This window comes from Panulirus ornatus, chromosome 11 (genome assembly GCF_036320965.1).
Source record: "Panulirus ornatus isolate Po-2019 chromosome 11, ASM3632096v1, whole genome shotgun sequence".
NCBI lineage: Eukaryota > Metazoa > Arthropoda > Malacostraca > Decapoda > Palinuridae > Panulirus > Panulirus ornatus.
Window position 1 is genome coordinate 39664269 of NC_092234.1, and position 21195 is coordinate 39685463.

At 41.6% G+C, this 21195-nt stretch overlaps 1 protein-coding gene across 3 annotated transcripts in view; it reads right to left on the reverse strand.

Annotated features, from left to right (window-relative positions):
* The window catches only part of LOC139751412 (uncharacterized), a 239291-nt gene that overhangs the window by 73513 nt on the left and 144583 nt on the right, over positions 1–21195 (reverse strand). For 2 of the 3 annotated variants that reach the window (XR_011713343.1, XM_071666800.1), the window contains exon 12: positions 9661–9726. Coding sequence is in view for 2 of the 3 variants with exons in the window: in XM_071666800.1 (XP_071522901.1) it covers positions 9661–9726 (66 nt within the window). In the remaining variant the exon portion in view is untranslated. Of the gene's footprint in view, positions 1–9660; positions 9727–15417; positions 15625–21195 lie in introns of those variants that run through there. The other variant, XM_071666801.1, reaches the window with a different exon arrangement.

Here is a 21195-nt window from a genome sequence, read left to right on the forward strand (position 1 = left end):
CATTTACAATTCTCCTATGGGAGGACTCTGGCAACAAGTAAAGTAAAATGTCTACTCCTAAGACCCTCTCATACAGATCACTATAACTTCGTGTTACATAATATTCCTATTCAGACCTTAGCTTACTTTTTCTTTAACTAACAATCTTCATTTGTCTTCTAAAATCACATCTAGTGATGAGTCCAAGCTGCTGAGTTGGGTCACTGGTCAGCCAAGCACTTGGAGACTCACCCTGCAGGCCCACATAACCACCATAGCCTGGTTGGTATACTATACTTTGTAAATACTTACTCAAGACCTTCTTAAATTCCTCCACTTGTACACCCCAAACTGTTTCTGACAACTGCAAGCAACATGTTCAACAGTCTTGGACATTGTAAATCTATGGTGTATCCTCTTGCTATAACTTACTGCACCTTATGATTTCAGAGCTAATATTTTACATGATGAAAGCCGGCAAGGCAGCAGGTTTGGATGGTACTGCAGTGGAATTTATTAAAAAAGGGGGTGACTGTATTGTTGACTGGTTGGTAAGGTTATTTAATGTATGTATGACTCATGGTGAGGTGCCTGAGGATTGGCGCAATGCGTGCATAGTGCCATTGTACAAAGGCAAAGGGGATAAGAGTGAGTGCTCAAATTACAGAGGTATAAGTTTGTTGAGTATTCCTGGTAAATTATATGGGAGGGTGTTGATTGAGAGGGTGAAGGCATGTACAGAGCATCAGATTGGGGAAGAGCAGTGTGGTTTCAGAAGTGGTAGAGGATGTGTGGATCAGGTGTTTGCTTTGAAGAATGTATGTGAGAAATACTTAGAAAAGCAAATGGATTTGTATGTAGCATTTATGGATCTGGAGAAGGCATATGATAGAGTTGATAGAGATGCTCTGTGGAAGGTATTAAGAATATATGGTGTGGGAGGCAAGTTATTAGAAGCAGTGAAAAGTTTTTATCGAGGATGTAAGGCATGTGTACGTGTAGGAAGAGAGGAAAGTGATTGGTTCTCAGTGAATGTAGGTTTGCGGCAGGGGTGTGTGATGTCTCCATGGTTGTTTAATTTGTTTATGGATGGGGTTGTTAGGGAGGTGAATGCAAGGGTTTTGGAAAGAGGGGCAAGTATGAAGTCTGTTGGGGATGAGAGAGCTTGGGAAGTGAGTCAGTTGTTGTTCGCTGATGATACAGCGCTGGTGGCTGATTCATGTGAGAAACTGCAGAAGCTGGTGACTGAGTTTGGTAAAGTGTGTGAAAGAAGAAAGTTAAGAGTAAATGTGAATAAGAGCAAGGTTATTAGGTACAGTAGGGTTGAGGGTCAAGTCAATTGGGAGGTGAGTTTGAATGGAGAGAAACTGGAGGAAGTGAAGTGTTTTAGATATCTGGGAGTGGATCTGGCAGCGGATGGAACCATGCAAGCGGAAGTGGATCATAGGGTGGGGGAGGGGGCGAAAATTCTGGGAGCCTTGAAGAATGTGTGGAAGTCGAGAACATTATCTCGGAAAGCAAAAATGGGTATGTTTGAAGGAATAGTGGTTCCAACAATGTTGTATGGTTGTGAGGCGTGGGCTATGGATAGAGTTGTGCGCAGGAGGATGGATGTGCTGGAAATGAGATGTTTGAGGACAATGTGTGGTGTGAGGTGGTTTGATCGAGTAAGTAACGTAAGGGTAAGAGAGATGTGTGGAAATAAAAAGAGCATGGTTGAGAGAGCAGAAGAGGGTGTTTTGAAATGGTTTGGGCACATGGAGAGTATGAGTGAGGAAAGATTGACCAAAAGGATATATGTGTCGGAGGTGGAGGGAACGAGGAGAAGAGGGAGACCAAATTGGAGGTGGAAAGATGGAGTGAAAAAGATTTTGTGTGATCGGGGCCTGAACATGCAGGAGGGTGGAAGGAGGGCAAGGAATAGAGTGAATTGGAGCGATGTGGTATACCGGGGTTGACGTGCTGTCAGTGGATTGAATCAGGGCATGTGAAGCGTCTGGGGTAAACCATGGAAAGCGGTGTAGGTATGTATATTTGCGTGTGTGGGCGAGTGTATATACATGTGTATGGGGGTGGGTTGGGCCATTTCTTTCGTCTGTTTCCTTGTGCTACCTCGCAAATGCGGGAGACAGCGGCAAAAAAAAAAAAAAAAAAAAAAAAAAAAAATGGACAATGTGTAGAGTGAGGAGGGTTAATGTGTAAAGAATTACAAGGAAAAAGAGATGTTGTAGTAAGTGGAGTATGATTGAGAGCTCAAGAGGAAGTAATAAAGTGGTTTGAGCCTATGGAGAGGACGAGTGAAGTGCGAATGACTAGAAGGATATATTTGTCAAAGGTTTGGGAAATAAAGGGAATACTTATCATATAACCAAGTCTTTGTTAATGAAGAATAATGTTCCTCTATGCTGCCACCTGCACTACATAATCAATCAATTTTGGGTTCATCTGGGGCAAAGTTCAGCAGCATATCAAGTCCTCCATAAAAGGTTTTTGCATGTTTCATATTTCTTCTGGAAGGATACTAAACAGTTATTCTAACATACTGGCTGAGGCAGTCATATTCTTTTTTTTTGTATGATTTACTTGTGGTATGTTTTATGATAGTCTTGAAGGCTAAGTCACACTATATCTTCCTTCCTGAGATCACGAGAAGCTTTCAGGTTCAGTACATTGCCCTATATACCATCAACTGGTATGCATAACCTATCATGAAGCTTTCTCAACCTATCATAAATCGTTCTCTTCTTCTTTCTAAGCTATATAATTCAAATTCTTTATGCCTTTCAAGGTAGTTCAAAATTTCCAATCCTTTAATTTTGCTCAGAAAGTGCTTCTGACTTCAAAAATTTCTCTATTTCTCTCTCTTTTGCTGATGACCACACAACACAATATTCAATTTTGCTTCTTCTATATACAATAAACAACTTCATAAATATTATTCCATCCCTTGTAGATCATGCAACTCATTCCTTAGCCTGACTGTGCTATCTTCCTGGTATGTTCTGTAAATTCCCTTCTCATTTAAGATGACATCCATACCTTTTACATTTGTTATGCTTTTTATCTCCTCTGTCATACCCATTCTCAAGATGCTGAATAAAAGTAATTAAGCTTCTCCAGGGTATTTCGTGCACACATTCTTTAAAACAATACCTGACCCACACACGGTCTACCACTTCTACAGCCACATTTCCCTCCTAATCTGATGATCTGTGGATGCCACCAATCTCTCAATCACCACTCTTCCAAACTACTTCTTAACCACACTTAGCAAAAGTACACTTTTGTGATCTGAACATTTAATTTCATCCTCCTTGCCTTTATGCAATGGCACTATACTGGCTTTCTGTTAATCTCATGCAACTCACCATGAGCCATACATTTACTTAAATCCTAACCAAGCAATCAACAACACAAATCATCCTCTTTTTAAGAATTTCAACTGCAATCCCATCCATTCCACCTGCCTTGTTGCACTTCCTCTTTCACAAGGCTATCACCAACTCTTGCCATTTAACTTAACCAATTCCCATGACTCTCTCAATTAGCAGATATCCATGTTGAAAACATCCCAAATCTTCCACCCCATCACCCATTAAAAAAAATCCTTCAAAATACTCCATATCTTCTCCATCTCATTTTTGTCTGTTACCAGTTTTTGATTTGTCTCCTTCACTGGTGTTCCAATCAACTCTCTTGCTTTTCTTACATTATCAACATCCTTCCAAAAAATTTTCTGATTCTTTCTAAAGTTTCCTGATATTTGCTCCCCCTAACTCTCTTTAGCTCTCTTTCTCAACCCATGCACCTTCCTCTTGATCCCCTGCCACTTTTTCTTATATGTCTCCAAGTTACCTGCACTCCTTCCCTGCAAATATTACCCACACATCTCTCTTTTCACTTTCACAAGCAACTTCCTCATCCCACCAATCGCTACCTTTTCTCATCTATCCACTTCCCACCTTCCACATGACATCACTTCTTTTGCACATGTAATATCTCCAATTCCTCACATACACATCTTTTGCTATCCTATACTCAATCTCTGTACACAAGTCTCTTTTCCAAGCTCACTTACCTTCACCATCCTCTTTTCACCCATATCAACTCTTTTCCTGAGGCCTCTAAAACCTTTGCTACCTACGTCCACCAAGCAATGATCTGAAACCCCACAAGCTGCCCCTCTCAGCACTTTCACATTCAGGAGTCTCTTATTTCTGCATTTACCAATTTGTACATAATCCAATAATGCCCACTTTCCATCAACCCTACTCACCCATGTATACTTATGTATGTCCCTCTTTGTAAATCAAGTATTCTAAATCATCAGTCCTTTTTAAGCATATAACTCAATAAGCTGCTCACCATTTTCATTCACATCACTGGGTAACCCACTGCCCCCATAATTACATGTATACCTCAACTGCCACATTCCCAATTCTTGCATTCAAATCACCCATCACTAATACTTCATCCTTGCATAAGATTTACAGACACTCATTCCAAAAACACTCACCTTTTTTCCTTAATTTTCTAATTTCCAGGTGCATAGCACTAATAATCACCCACCTCTTGAAAACCACTTTCATTTTTACCATCAGTCAGGGCTCACTTCCTTACACTCACGTATTCCCTTGACTCTTCCTTCATCAGCAGCACTATCCCTTCCTTTACTCTCACCCTCCATTAGCCCCTGACTTTACCCACGAGACATTCCCAAGTCATTCTTCCTCTACCCCTTTTAGTTTGTTTCATTCAGATATAAAACATCCAGATTCCTCTTAAACATACTACCCACTTCTCCCTTCTTCTCTTTTTGTTTACATCAACACGTATCAAGATATCCCAGCTTCTATGACGCAAAAAAATACATGATAAGTACTACTTTTACCCTATTCACAGACCTTTCCATGGTTTACTCAGGACATTTCACTATATACATGTATTTTTCCATACTTGATTACTGTTTCTCACACTAGCAAGTTAGTGCTAAGAACAGATAAGGAAAGGTCACATCCACTCACATCCATTTTTCAGCTACCATATCTAATGCACTGAAACCACAGCTCCCTATCCACAAACAGGCCCCATATACCATTCCAAGGTTTGTGGGGCCTAGCTTAGCCAAGATACATATTTCATTAACCAACCCCTAGGGGAGAACAAACTAATGGGGTGACATAAGGACCAAATGATTCACCCAGGACTCAAACTTGCCAATGAGGTTGACACAAAGTGACCCATGAATGTGTCATGGTCAACAACACTAATTGCTATACCACAAAGGTCAACTAACATCTAAATCATTCACACTCCTTTCCAGTAAAAACCAGCCATGCACCTCTCTTTTCTCTTTTACTAGGAACTTTACTTCATTAACCCACCACTCATCTGCCTACATCCACCTTCCTCATCCCACACATTCTTCTCACACATGCCATTACTGCTTCCCAAAATTCCAGCCACTCCTCACACACTCCCCTATTTTTGTTTACACTCGCCTTCTGTCATTCTGACCTCAATCTCTCCTGATATTTCTTCACTTACTTTCAATACCCTCTTCTCACTCATATCATTTACTCTTTTTGGAAATCCTCTACATGTCTTCAGCCTTGCCTCCATCAGATATAAATCTGACACCCCACCAGATGCCAGAGCACTCTCAGTACATTCATATAAAAAAGTCTCCAAGACCACATACTGTCCTCAAATATTTCATTTCCAATAAACATGCCCTTAACATAAAATCATCAATAGCTTATGCCTCACACACATTTAAAACAATTGAGGCTACTGTACTTCAAACATCCATTTCTGCCCTCCCAGATAACATTCTCTCTTTCACACATTTTTCAATGCTTCCTGGACCTTTGCCCCCTTACCCACCCTACAATTCACTTTTGCTTCCATAGTTCCATTTGCTGACATGTTCATTCCCAGGTATCTATAAACTTGACTTCCACCAATTTTTCTCCATTCAAACTCACATCCCAACTAACTTGTCCCTCAACCCTATCAAACCTAAAAACCTTGGTTATATTCACATTTACTCTCATTTCCTCCTCTCATACACACTTCCAAACACAGTCACCAACTTCTCACTCCAACTTCCCAAGCTCTTTTATCCTCCACTGACTGCATACTCAGCCCTCTCAAGATTCTCACAATTTCCTCCCACACCATCCCATCCACCAAAAAATTAAACATCCATGGTAACATTATACTTCCCTACCACAGACTGACCTTCACTTTGAACCACTCATCCTCCATTCCTCCTACTCATGCACAAGCCTTACACCTTTGATAAAAACTTTTCACTGCTTCTAGTAGCTTTCCTTCCACATCAAATATTCCTAAAAGCTTCCTCAAGAGATCTATATCAACCCTCTCACTGTACTTAAATATATTATCATAATTATACTTGATCGCCATCTCCTGCGTCAGTGAGGTAGCACCAGGAAACAGATGAAGAATGGCCCAACCACTCATATATACATAAACCCCCTTTTTTTCCCCATAAATATTCACCATTTTCCACGTTAGCAAGGTAGCATAAAAACAGGATTGAGCCTCAGAGGGAATATTCTCATTTGGCACCTTCTCTGTTCCTTCTTTTGGAAAATCAAAAAAAAGGGAGGGGGGATTTCCAGCCCTCCACTCCCTTCCCTTTTAATCGCCTTCTACATCATACGAGGAATACATGGGGAGTATTCTTTCTCCCCTATCCCATACATTCACATGTACATACATACACATATCAACATATACACATATACATACATATAAATAAACATACACAGACACATACATATATACACATGTGCATATTCATACTTGCTTGCCTTCATCCATTCCTGGCACTACCCTGCCCCTCTGGACACAGTGTCATTACCCCCTGCTTCAGCGAGGTAGCAACAGGAAAACAGACAAAAAAAAAAAAGGCCACATTCATTCACACTCAGTTTCTAGCTGTCATGTGTAATGCACCGAAACCACACCACCCTATCCACATCCCGGCCCTACAGACTTTTCCATGGTTTATCATAGACATTTCATATGCCTTGGTTCATGCACTGACAGCGCATCTACCCCAGTATACCATATCATTCCAATTCCCTCTATTCCTTGCATGCCTCTCACCCTCCTATACGTTCAAGCCCCGATCACTCAAAATGATTTTCATTCCATCCTTCCACCTCCTATTTGGTCTCCTGCTTCTCCTTATATAAGTACCTTTTTTCAAACCAGGTATTCCCAATCACCACTTTTCTTGTACACAACTCCAAAGCTGTTCACCATTCTTATTAACAATATCGGGTACCCCATGCCCCGAAGTATACTTGCAACTGCCACATTACTTACTTTTGCATATAAATCACCCATCACTATTACCTTATTCCTTGTATCACAACTGCTGATGCACTCATTCAGCTGCTCCCACACCACTTGCCTCTTTCCATTGTTTTGCTTGAGGCCAGATGCATAAGAAATAATAATCATCCATCTCTCATAATCCATTTTCACTGTTACCCACGGATGTATACTTGTCTACCTTTTTATAATGAGAAAATACAATTCTATTTTGCACATTGCAGAAGGCTGAAAAATCAACTGCACACCCTAAAGAGTAGTACAGCTACATATCATAACAATGAACACCATTTCTTTAAAAAAAATTTCTTATCACCTGCAAGAATATTTAGGAATGATCTACAACTTGGCAAGTCAAATACTGTTTTCTTATATCCCGTTCTTTTAACTTCTCTAACCTGCAATCCATTATACAGTGTCACAAAAAAAAAAAAAAAAAAAAAAAAAAAATCGTCTACCTCCTCATACACTTTCAAAGATTTTTTTTTTTTTTTTTTTTGCTTCGTCGCTGTCTCCCGCGTTTGCGAGGTAGCGCAAGGAAACAGACGAAAGAAAATGGCCCAACCCACCCCCATACACATGTATATACATACGTCCACACACGCAAATATACATACCTACACAGCTTTCCATGGTTTACCCCAGACACTTCACATGCCCCGATCTAATCCACTGACAGCACGTCAACCCCGGTATACCACATCGCTCCAATTCACTCTATTCCTTGCTCCTTTCACCCTCCTGCACGTTCAGGCCCCGATCACACAAAATCTTTTTCACTCCATCTTTCCACCTCCAATTTGGTCTCCCTCTTCTCCTCGTTCCCTCCACCTCCGACACATATATCCTCTTGGTCAATCTTTCCTCACTCATTCTCTCCATGTGCCCAAACCGTTTCAAAACACCCTCTTCTGCTCTCTCAACCACGCTCTTTTTATTTCCACACATCTCTCTTACCCTTACGTTACTTACTCGATCAAACCACCTCACACCACACATTGTCCTCAAACATCTCATTTCCAGCACATCCATCCTCCTGCGCACAACTCTATCCATAGCCCACGCCTCGCAACCATACAACATTGTTGGAACCACTATTCCTTCAAACATATCCATTTTTGCTTTCCGAGATAATGTTCTCGACTTCCACACATTCTTCAAGGCTCCCAGAATTTTCGCCCCCTCCCCCACCCTATGATCCACTTCCGCTTCCATGGTTCCATCCGCTGCCAGATCCAGATCAAAGATGTTACATATACTATTACTTTATCATCTTTCCTTTGACCTTGATTACCATCTACAGATGTCTGGGCGTGGACATGGTAAGGTTCCAGAGATATACTCGGTCCATGTTTTGCATCTAAAGCATCTTCATCTGAATAAGGTGAGGCACTGATGAAGCGCTGCAGGAAGCAGCTGCCTGATCATCATTCTAAGTGCTAAGTGTATCAAGTAATCTCTTACGTACCCACATTTTCTTGCTTCCAGGCGAGAATTCAAGCTTTCTCTTCTTAGGAAGATAAGTCAACCATCTTGAAATATGGATGGAAGATATATAGCACCCAGAAGCAAAATTCCCAAAATGAACTGACAGCCTAAAAGAATAAAGAAAGAATACCATTTCCTTAAGATAGCCTGAGGCATACTGAGGTGGGTTGTTTCTGCTCACACCATTAGGAACACTAGTCTCAGCAACTAGATGTATGATCATTTCACCCTCAGGGTATCATTTGCTTGTACCTAAAATAAATCTTAGCCAAGTATCACCTCTGAAAATATAAAAGGAGGGGGGGAGACAATCATGTAATGTTATTCTTTTCTTGTAAGATCCATCATTTGGGTATAAATAAAAAATTACACATACTGCTCTACTAAAACTTCCAATTATATCAAGTGGCGTTTTAAAGTAGTAAGTTGGAACATTAGGTAGAAGCAGTCAAAAGGGACATTAGGTAGGAGTTTATGGAAACACTGTGTTAAAGGTGCCCTCTACCAGTGGACTGTTAAGGGTGAGGCACTGGAGTTCACCAATTAAGTTGACTCTAATGCCATGGCCAAACCCTTGAAAGAGTTCCCAGGGGATCAAATATATAGATGGATAGGAAGTGTTTACACAGGCAAGACTCATCATCAATTCAAAATCCATTGGTTTGTGTGTGTGTATGTACATACATGTACAGTTGTACTAGAGAAAATGCATGCATGGTGGGAGAGAAGAAAATGTAGAAATACTAGCAATTCATCCATGTCAGATATGTATGATTTAAATAAAATACTACTGAGTGACTTCTCAAGACGATTAGCACGTACCTTAAATCTGTTGTATACCATGTCTGCTTTCATCCGCACCTCATCATCATACTTGTACCTACGACACTGAAAATAAAATGACATTAGTAATACTCCTAGTTCTTACAAAACTGAAAATCAAACTAAATCAAATGTAATAAATGCCATATTGTATTCTGCATACCCATTCAAACTTTGATAAGCTAACTTTCACAATGAATCTAGCTGGATAATTCAAAAACTCTACCCAATTTGATAATTCAACCTTAATTTCAACCCACTCTTATTTCTCCTCCATGAACTCACATATTTTTCTCCCACAATGACCTTACTTCAGAATCTCAGCTTCCTGCAAAAGCCATATCTATTTTTCATTGTATAGCTGGTAATCAAAATAACTATGAGGATTAATATGAAAGGGTCTTTAATGATCCTAACTTGAGTGCAGTGCACACTAAGGACTAAACGAACTTTTAATTAAATGAGTTCCTGACACTACATTCCAAGGTAGGTAAAACAATTCTGCGTAAAATTATACAAAACACCTTAATCCATTTATAAAATGATAAAATGTGGCTGCTTTGGCTTCAGGGTTCAACTCAACTTGGGTCGATATGAATAATGAACTTCTTTGAAGTAAGAATGTCCTTGACATAACTGTACTCCTTTCCTTTTCCTGATGATGATCAAACCTTACTGAAGGTGAGTTCTTGCTTGTAAAGTAACCACAAGCATAAAGACTCCAGTAACAGATATACACTATTAATTGCATATCTTAAGACCCCTTGTTAAGCAGCCCCTGCAGCTTCAAGACTAAACTCATACTGTATGCAATAGATAAATTAAAGGTTCCCCTTGGGCAAAGAAGTGCTTCAACATGATCCTAATCCTTTTTGTTTTTTTGAAAAAGACACAACTTACCTATGGGTCTGTTATTTTCACCTGTGGCAAACCATTCTCCCATACAACTTATCAGGTACACTCAACAAACTTACACCCCTGTATTTCAAACACTCATCTTTGTCCCCCTTCCCTTTATACAATGGCACTATGCATTCATTCTTCCAATTCTCAGGCACCTTACCATGATTCATATACATATTGAAATCTTAACTAACCATTCAACAACAGTCATGCCTTTCCTTAAGAAATTCAACTGCAATGCCATCACCTTCGGCTGCCTTGCTACATTTCACCACCCCTTCTCTCTTCACCAAAAAACTTTCCATGGTTCTTTCACTCAGCATACCTCCCCAACCTAAACACCCTAACATCTGCTATCCTACCATCAAACACATTCAACAATTCCTCAAAATACTCACTCCATCTCCTAACCTCATCACTACCTGTTACTACTTCCCTATTCTTCCCCTTTAATGATGTTCCCTTCTTTTTCTCATATTAACTTCCTTCCAGAGCATCTTATTCACCTGGAAGTTTAATGATACTTGCTTACTCAAAATCTCATTTGCCCTCTTTTTCAAACCCTGCACCTTACTCTTGACCTCCTGCTGTGCTCTCATATGCAATTCCCAATAACTTCCACTCCTTCCCTGTAAATACCACTAATATATATATATATATATATATATATATATATATATATATATATATATATATATATATATAAGCTCAAGGGTAAAGGGGAAGAGTGGTTTGGGAATGTCTGGGGAGTAAAGTCAGGGGTTAGTGAGAGGACAAGAGCAAGGGAAGGAGTAGCAATACTCCTGAAACAGGAGTTGTGGGAGTATGTGATAGAGTGTAAGAAAGTAAATTCTCGATTAATATGGGTAAAACTGAAAGTTGATGGAGAGAGGTGGGTGATTATTGGTGCATATGCACCTGGGCATGAGAAGAAAGATCAAGAGAGGCAAGTGTTTTGGGAGCAGCTGAATGAGTGTGTTAGTGGTTTTGATGCACGAGACCGGGTTATAGTGATGGGTGATTTGAATGCAAAGGTGAGTAATGTGGCAGTTGAGGGAATAATTGGTATACATGGGGTGTTCAGTGTTGTAAATGGAAATGGTGAAGAGCTTGTAGATTTATGTGCTGAAAAAGGACTGATGATTGGGAATACCTGGTTTAAAAAGCGAGATATACATAAGTATCCCAAGCTCTCTCATCCCCAACAGACTTCGGGGATGAGAGAGCTTGGGAAGTGAGTCAGTTGTTGTTCGCTGATGATACAGCGCTGGTGGCTGATTCATGTGAGAAACTGCAGAAGCTGGTGACTGAGTTTGGTAAAGTGTGTGGAAGAAGAAAGTTAAGAGTAAATGTGAATAAGAGCAAGGTTATTAGGTACAGTAGGGTTGAGGGTCAAGTCAATTGGGAGGTGAGTTTGAATGGAGAAAAACTGGAGGAAGTGAAGTGTTTTAGATATCTGGGAGTGGATCTGGCAGCGGATGGAACCATGGAAGCGGAAGTGGATCATAGGGTGGGGGAGGGGGCGAAAATTCTGGGGGCCTTGAAGAATGTGTGGAAGTCGAGAACATTATCTCGGAAAGCAAAAATGGGTATGTTTGAAGGAATAGTTGTTCCAACAATGTTGTATGGTTGCGAGGCGTGGGCTATGGATAGAGTTGTGCGCAGGAGGATGGATGTGCTGGAAATGAGATGTTTGAGGACAATGTGTGGTGTGAGGTGGTTTGATCGAGTGAGTAACGTAAGGGTAAGAGAGATGTGTGGAAATAAAAAGAGCGTGGTTGAGAGAGCAGAAGAGGGTGTTTTGAAGTGGTTTGGGCACATGGAGAGGATGAGTGAGGAAAGATTGACCAAGAGGATATATGTGTCGGAGGTGGAGGGAACGAGGAGAAGAGGGAGACCAAATTGGAGATGGAAAGATGGAGTGAAAAAGATTTTGTGTGATCGGGGCCTGAACATGCAGGAGGGTGAAAGGAGGGCAAGGAATAGAGTGAATTGGATCGATGTGGTATACCGGGGTTGACGTGCTGTCAGTGGATTGAATCAAGGCATGTGAAGCGTCTGGGGTAAACCATGGAAAGCTGTGCAGGTATGTATATTTGCGTGTGTGGACGTATGTATATACATGTGTATGGGGGTGGGTTGGGCCATTTCTTTCGTCTGTTTCCTTGCGCTACCTCGCAAACGCGGGAGACAGCGACAAAGTATAAAAAAAAAAAAAAAAAAAAACCATAAGTATACTTATGTAAGTAGGAGAGATGGCCAGAGAGCGTTATTGGATTACGTGTTAATTGACAGGCGTGCGAAAGAGAGACTTTTGGATGTTAATGTGCTGAGAGGTGCAACTGGAGGGATGTCTGATCATTATCTTGTGGAGGCTAAGGTGAAGATTTGTATGGGTTTTCAGAAAAGAAGAGTGAATGTTGGGGTGAAGAGGGTGGTGAGAGTAAGTGAGCTTGAGAAGGAGACCTGTGTGAGGAAGTACCAGGAGAGACTGAGTACAGAATGGAAAAAGGTGAGAACAATGGAAGTAAGGGGAGTGGGGGAGGAATGGGATGTATTTAGGGAATCAGTGATGGATTGCACAAAAGATGCTTGTGGCATGAGAAGAGTGATAGGTGGGTTGATTAGAAAGGGTAGTGAGTGGTGGGATGAAGAAGTAAGAGTATTAGTGAAAGAGAAGAGAGAGGCATTTGGACGATTTTTGCAGGGAAAAAATGCAATGGAGTGGGAGATGTATAAAAGAAAGAGACAGGAGGTCAAGAGAAAGGTGCAAGAGGTGAAAAAAAGGGCAAATGAGAGTTGGGGTGAGAGAGTATCATTAAATTTTAGGGAAAATAAAAAGATGTTCTGGAAGGAGGTAAATAAAGTGCGTAAGACAAGGGAGCAAATGGGAACTTCAGTGAAGGGCGCAAATGGGGAGGTGATAACAAGTAGTGGTGATGTGAGAAGGAGATGGAGTGAGTATTTTGAAGGTTTGTTGAATGTGTTTGATGATAGAGTGGCAGATATAGGGTGTTTTGGTCGAGGTGGTGTGCAAAGTGAGAGGGTTAGGGAAAATGATTTGGTAAACGGAGAAGAGGTAGTGAAAGCTTTGCGGAAGATGAAAGCCGGCAAGGCAGCAGGTTTGGATGGTATTGCAGTGGAATTTATTAAAAAAGGGGGTGACTGTATTGTTGACTGGTTGGTAAGGTTATTTAATGTATGTATGACTCATGGTGAGGTGCCTGAGGATTGGCGGAATGCGTGCATAGTGCCATTGTACAAAGGCAAAGGGGATAAGAGTGAGTGCTCAAATTACAGAGGTATAAGTTTGTTGAGTATTCCTGGTAAATTATATGGGAGGGTATTGATTGAGAGGGTGAAGGCATGTACAGAGCATCAGATTGGGGAAGAGCAGTGTGGTTTCAGAAGTGGTAGAGGATGTGTGGATCAGGTGTTTGCTTTGAAGAATGTATGTGAGAAATACTTAGAAAAGCAAATGGATTTGTATGTAGCATTTATGGATCTGGAGAAGGCATATGATAGAGTTGATAGAGATGCTCTGTGGAAGGTATTAAGAATATATGGTGTGGGAGGCAAGTTGTTAGAAGCAGTGAAAAGTTTTTATCGAGGATGTAAGGCATGTGTACGTGTAGGAAGAGAGGAAAGTGATTGGTTCTCAGTGAATGTAGGTTTGCGGCAGGGGTGTGTGATGTCTCCATGGCTGTTTAATTTGTTTATGGATGGGGTTGTTAGGGAGGTAAATGCAAGAGTTTTGGAAAGAGGGGCAAGTATGAAGTCTGTTGGGGATGAGAGAGCTTGGGAAGTGAGTCAGTTGTTGTTCGCTGATGATACAGCGCTGGTGGCTGACTCATGTGAGAAACTGCAGAAGCTGGTGACTGAGTTTGGTAAAGTGTGTGGAAGAAGAAAGTTAAGAGTAAATGTGAATAAGAGCAAGGTTATTAGGTACAGTAGGGTTGAGGGTCAAGTCAATTGTGAGGTGAGTTTGAATGGAGAAAAACTGGAGGAAGTGAAGTGTTTTAGATATCTGGGAGTGGATCTGGCAGCGGATGGAACCATGGAAGTGGAAGTGGATCATAGGGTGGGGGAGGGGGCGAAAATTCTGGGGGCCTTGAAGAATGTGTGGAAGTCGAGAACATTATCTCGGAAAGCAAAAATGGGTATGTTTGAAGGAATAGTGGTTCCAACAATGTTGTATGGTTGCGAGGCGTGGGCTATGGATAGAGTTGTGCGCAGGAGGATGGATGTGCTGGAAATGAGATGTTTGAGGACAATGTGTGGTGTGAGGTGGTTTGATCGAGTGAGTAACGTAAGGGTAAGAGAGATGTGTGGAAATAAAAAGAGCATGGTTGAGAGAGCAGAAGAGGGTGTTTTGAAGTGGTTTGGGCACATGGAGAGGATGAGTGAGGAAAGATTGACCAAGAGGATATATGTGTCGGAGGTGGAGGGAACAAGGAGAAGAAGGAGACCAAATTGGAGGTGGAAAGATGGAGTGAAAAAGATTTTGTGTGATCGGGGCCTGAACATGCAGGAGGGTGAAAGGAGGGCAAGGAATAGAGTGAATTGGAGCGATGTGGTATACCGGGGTTGACGTGCTGTCAGTGGATTGAATCAAGGCATGTGAAGCGTCTGGGGTAAGCTATGGAAAGCTGTGTAGGTATGTATATTTGCGTGTGTGGACGTATGTATATACATGTGTATGGGGGGGGTTGGGCCATTTCTTTCATCTGTTTCCTTGTGCTACCTCGCAAACGCGGGAGACAGCGACAAAGTATAATAAAAAAATAAATATATATCTCTTTTCTAGAAGCAACATCACTTCATCATTCCACAACTACTATCCTTTCTCACCTGCCCACCTTACGTATGTCACAAGCATCTCACACATGCCAACACAGCTTCCCAAAGTACCTTCCATTCCTCATCCTCTCCCATAGCTTTGTTTACTCTTACCTTTTGCCTTTCTACACTCAATCCCTCTTGGTTTTTCTGCCCAGAAGTCTCTTTTCCAAGCTCACTTATTTCCACCACTTTCTTCTCACCCATATTGTTTCCTCTTTTCTAAAAAAAAAAAAAAAGTCTAAAAATCTTCACTCGCCTCAATGAGGTAATGATCACACATTCCACCAGCCGCAACTCTCAGCACATTTACATCCAAGAGTCTCTAAATTAGAGGATGGAGTGAATGAAGCTTTGAAGGCTTTGGGCCTGAACATGCACAAGGCTACAAAGATAGAGCAAACTGGAGTTATGTGGTTTACAGGAAATAACATGCTGTCAATGAAGTGAACCAGGGCATTTAACGTGGTCAGGGAAAAGCTTCCAAGCTTTTCCCCAACTCTGGTGCATTATTCATCACAGGTAGAGGGTGGATGTGAGCAAATGGGGCCATTTCTATGTCTATCATTGGTGCCAACTCACTAACATGGAAACTGATGAATATATATTTTCTTATTATTTTTTCTTTTTTATTTTGCTTTGTTGCTGTCTCCCACGTTAGCAAGGTAGCGCAAGGAAACAGACGAAAGAATGGCCCAACCCACCCACATACACATGTATATACATACACGTCCACACACGCAAATATACATACCTATAAATGTACACATATATATACACACACAGACATATACATATATACACATGTACATAATTCATAGTCTGCCTTTATTCATTCCCATCGCCACCTCCCCACACATGGATTAACAACCCCCTCCCCCCTCATGTGTACGAGGTAGCGCTAGGAAAAGACAACAAAGGCCCCATTTGTTCACACTCAGTCTATAGCTGTCATGTATAATGCACCGAAACCACAGCTCCCTTTCCACATCCAGGCCCCACAGAACTTTCCATGGTTTCCTCCAGACGCTTCACATGCAATGGTTCAATCTACTGACAGCGCGTCGACCCCAGTATACCACATCGTTCCTATTCACTCTATTCCTTACACACCTTTCACCCTCCTGCATGTTCAGGCCCCTATCACTCAAAATCTTTTTCACTCCATCTTTCCACCTGCAATTTGGTCTCCCACTTCTCCTCGTTCCCTCCACCTCTGACACATATATCCTCTTGGTCAATCTTTTCTCACTCATTCTCTCCATGTGACCAAACCATTTCAAAACACCCTCTTCTGCTCTCTCAACCACACTCTTCTTTTTTCCACACATCTCTCTTACCCTTACATTACTTACTCGATCAAACCACCTCACACCACATATTGTCCTCAAACATCTCATTTCCAGCACATCCACCCTCCTGCGCAAAACTCTATCCATAGCCCACGTCTCGCAACCATACAACATTGTTGGAACCACTATTCCTTCAAACATACCCATTTTTACTTTCCGAGATAATGTTCTCAACTTACAAACATTCTTCAAGGCTCTCAGGTTTTCACCCCCTCCCCCCCCACCCAATGATTCACTTCCGCTTCCATGGTTTCATCTGCTGCCAGATCCACACACAGATATCTAAAACACTTTACTTCCAGTTTTTCTCCATTCAAACTTACCTCCCAATTGACTTGACCCTCAACCCTACTGTACCTAATAACCTTGCTCTTATTCACATTTACTCTTAACTTTCTTCTTCACACACTTTACCAAACTCAGTCACCAGCTTCTGCAGTTTCTCACATGAATCAGCCACCAGCACTGTATCATCAGCGAACAACAACTGACTCACTTCCCAAGCTCTCTCATCCACAACAGACTGCATACTTGTCCGTCTTTCCAAAACTCTTGCATTCACCTCCCTAACAACCACCATCCATAAACAAATTAAACAACCATGGAGACATCACACACCCCTGCCGCAAACCTACATTCACTGAGAACCAATCACTTTCCTCTCTTCCTACACGTACACATGCCTTACATCCTAAATAAAAACTTTTCATTGCTTCTAACAACTTGCCTCCCACACCACATATTCTTAATACCTTCCACAGAGCATCTCTATCAACTCTATCATATGCCTTCTCCAGATCCATAAATGCTACATACAAATTCAATTGCCTTTCTAAGTATTTCTCACATACATTCTTCAAAGCAAACACCTGATCCACACATCCTCTACCACTTCTGACACCACACTGCTCTTCCCCAATCTAATGCTCTGTACATGCCTTCACCCTCTCAATCAATACCCTCCCATATAATTTCCCAGGAATATTCAACAAACTTATACCTCCGTAATATGAGCACTCACTCTTATCCCCTTTGCCTCTGTACAATGGCACTATGCAAGCATTCTGCCAATCCTCAGGCACCTCACCATGAATCATACATACATTAAATAACCTTACCAACCAGTCAACAATACAGTCACCCCCTTTTTTAATAAATTCCACTGCAATACCATCCAAACCTGCTGCCTTGCCGGCTTTCATCTTCCGCAAAGCTTTTACTACCTCTTCTCTATTTACCAAATCATTTTCCCTAACCCTCTCACTTTGCACACCACCTCGACCAAAACACCCTATATCTGCCACTCTATCATCAAACACATTCAATAAACCTTCAAAATACTCACTCCATCTCCTTCTCACATCACCACTACTTGTTATCACCTCCCCAGTAGTCCCCTTCACTGAAGTTCCTATTTGCTCCCTTGTCTTACGCACTTTATTTACCTCCTTCCAAATATCTTTTTATTCTCCTAAAATTTAATGATACTCTCTCACCCCAACTCTCATTTGCCCTCTTTTTCACCTCTTGCACCTTTCTCTTGACCTCCTGCCTCTTTCTTTTATACATCTCCCACTCATTTGCATTTTTTCCCTGCAAAAATCGTCCAAATGCCTCTCTCCTCTCTTTCACTAATAATCTTACTTCTTCATCCCACCACTCACTACCCTTTCTAATCAACCCACCTCCCATGCTTCTCATGCCACAAGCATCTTTTGTGCAAGCCATCACTGCTTCCCTAAATACATCCCATTCCTCCCCCACTCCCCTTACCTCCTTTGTTCTCACCTTTTTCCATTCTGTACTCAGTCTCTCCTGGTACTTCCTCACACAAGTCTCCTTCCCAAGCTCACTTACTCTCACCACCCTCTTCACCCCAACATTCTCTCTTCTTTTCTGAAAACCCATACAAATCTTCAACTTTGCCTCCGCAAGATAATGATCAGACATCCCTCTAGTTGCACCTCTCAGCACATTAACATCCAAAAGTCTCTCTTTCGCGCGCCTATCAATTAACATGTAATCCAATAATGCTCTCTGGCCATCTCTCCTACTTACATATGTATATTTATGTATATCTCACTTTTTAAACCAGGTATTTCCAATCACCAGTCCTTTTTCAGCACATATATCTACGAGCTCTTCACCATTTCCATTTACAACACTGAACACCCCATGTATACCAATTATTCCCTCAACTGCCACATTACTCACCTTTGCATTCAAATCACCCATCACTATAACCCAGTCTTGTGCATCAAAACCACTAACACACTCATTCAGCTGCTCCCAAAACACTTGCCTTTCATGATCTTTCTTCTCATGCCCAGGTGCATATGCACCAATAATCACCCATTTCTCTCCATCAACTTTCAGTTTTACCCATATCAATCTAGAGTTTACTTTCTCACACTCTATCACATACTCCCACAAATCCTGTTTCAGGAGTAGTGCTACTCCTTCCCTTGCTCTGGTCCTCTCACTAACCCCTGACTTTACTCCCAAGACATTCCCAAACCACTCTTCCCCTTTACCCTTGAGCTTTGTTTCACTCAAAGCCAAAACATCCAGGTTCCTTTCCTCAAACATACTACCTAGCTCTCCTTTTTTCTCATCTTGGTTACATCCACACACATTTAGACACCCCAATCTGAGCCTTCTCGAGGAGGATGAGCACTCCCCGCGTGACTCCTTGTTCTGTTTTCCCTTTTAGAAAGTTAAAATACAAAGAGGGGAGGGTTTCTGGCCCCCCGCTCCCGTCCCCTTCAGTCGCCTTCTACAACACGTGAGGAATGCGTGGGAAGTATTCTTTCTACCCTATCCCCAGGGATAATATATTTATTTATCATATTTTTTTCATTTTGCTTTGTCACTGTCTCCCGCGTTAGCGAGGTAGCACAAGGAAACAGACGAAAGAATGGCCCAACCCACCCACATACACATGTATATACATGCACGTCCACACACGCACATATACATACCTATACATCTCAACGTATACATATATATACACACACAGACATATACATATATACAAATGTTATAATTAATACTGTCTGCCTTTTTCATTCCCATCGCTACCCTGCCACACATGAAATAACAACCCCCACCCCCCTCATGTGTGTGAGGTAGCGCTAGGAAAAGACAACAAAGGCCACATTCGTTCACACTCAGTCTCTAGCTGTCATGTAATAATGCACCAAAACCACAGCTCCCTTTCCACATCCAGGCGCCACAGAACTTTCCATGGTTTACCCTAGATGCTTCACATGCCCTAGTTCAATCCATTGACAGCACATCGACCCTGGTATACCACATCGTTCCTATTCACTCTATTCCTTGCACGCCTTTCATCCTCCTGCATGTTCAGGCCCCGATCACTCAAAATCTTTTTCACTCTATCTTTCCACCTACAATTTGGTCTCACACTTCTCGTTCCCTCCACCTCTGACACATACATCCTCTTGGTCAAATCTTTTCTCACTCATTCTCTCCATTTGACCAAACCATTTCATAACACCCTCTTCTGCTCTCTCAACCACACTCTTTTTATTACCACACATCTCTCTTACCCTTACATTACTTACTCGATCAAACCACCTCACACCACATATTGTCCTCAAACATCTCATTTCCAGCACATCCACCCTCCTTCACACAACTCTATCTATAACCCATGCTTCGCAACCATATAACATTGTTGGAACCACTATTCCTTCAAACATACCCATTTTTACTTTCCGAGATAATGTTCTCGACTTCCACACATTCTTCAAGGCTCCCACAACTTTCGCCCCCTCCCCCACCCTATGATTCACTTCCGCTTCCATGGTTCCATCCGCTGCCAAATCCACTCCCAGATATCTAAAACACTTCACTTCCTCCAGTTTTTCTCCATTCAAACTTACCTCCCAATTAACTTGTCCCTCAACCCTACTCTACCTAATAACCTTGCTCTTATTCACATTTACTCTCAGCTTTCTTCTTTCACACACTTTACCAAACTCAGTCACCAGCTTTGGCAGTTTCTCACATGAATCAGCTACCAGCGCTGTATCATCAGCGAACAACAACTGACTCACTTCCCAAGCTCTCTCATCCACAACAGACTGCACACTTGCCCCTCTTTCCAAAACTCTTGCAGTCACCTCCTTCACAACCCCATCCATAAACAAATTAAACAACCATGGACACATCAACATCACACAACCCTGCCACAAACCTACATTCACTAAGGACCAATCACTTTCCTCTCTTCCTACACGTACACATGCCTTACATCCTCGATAAAAACTTTTCACTGCCTCTAACAACTTGCCTCCCACACCATATATTCTTAATACCTTCTACAGAGCATCTCTATCAACTCTATCATATGCCTTCTCCAGATCCATAAATGCTACATACAAATCCATTTGCTTTTCTAAGTATTTCTCACATA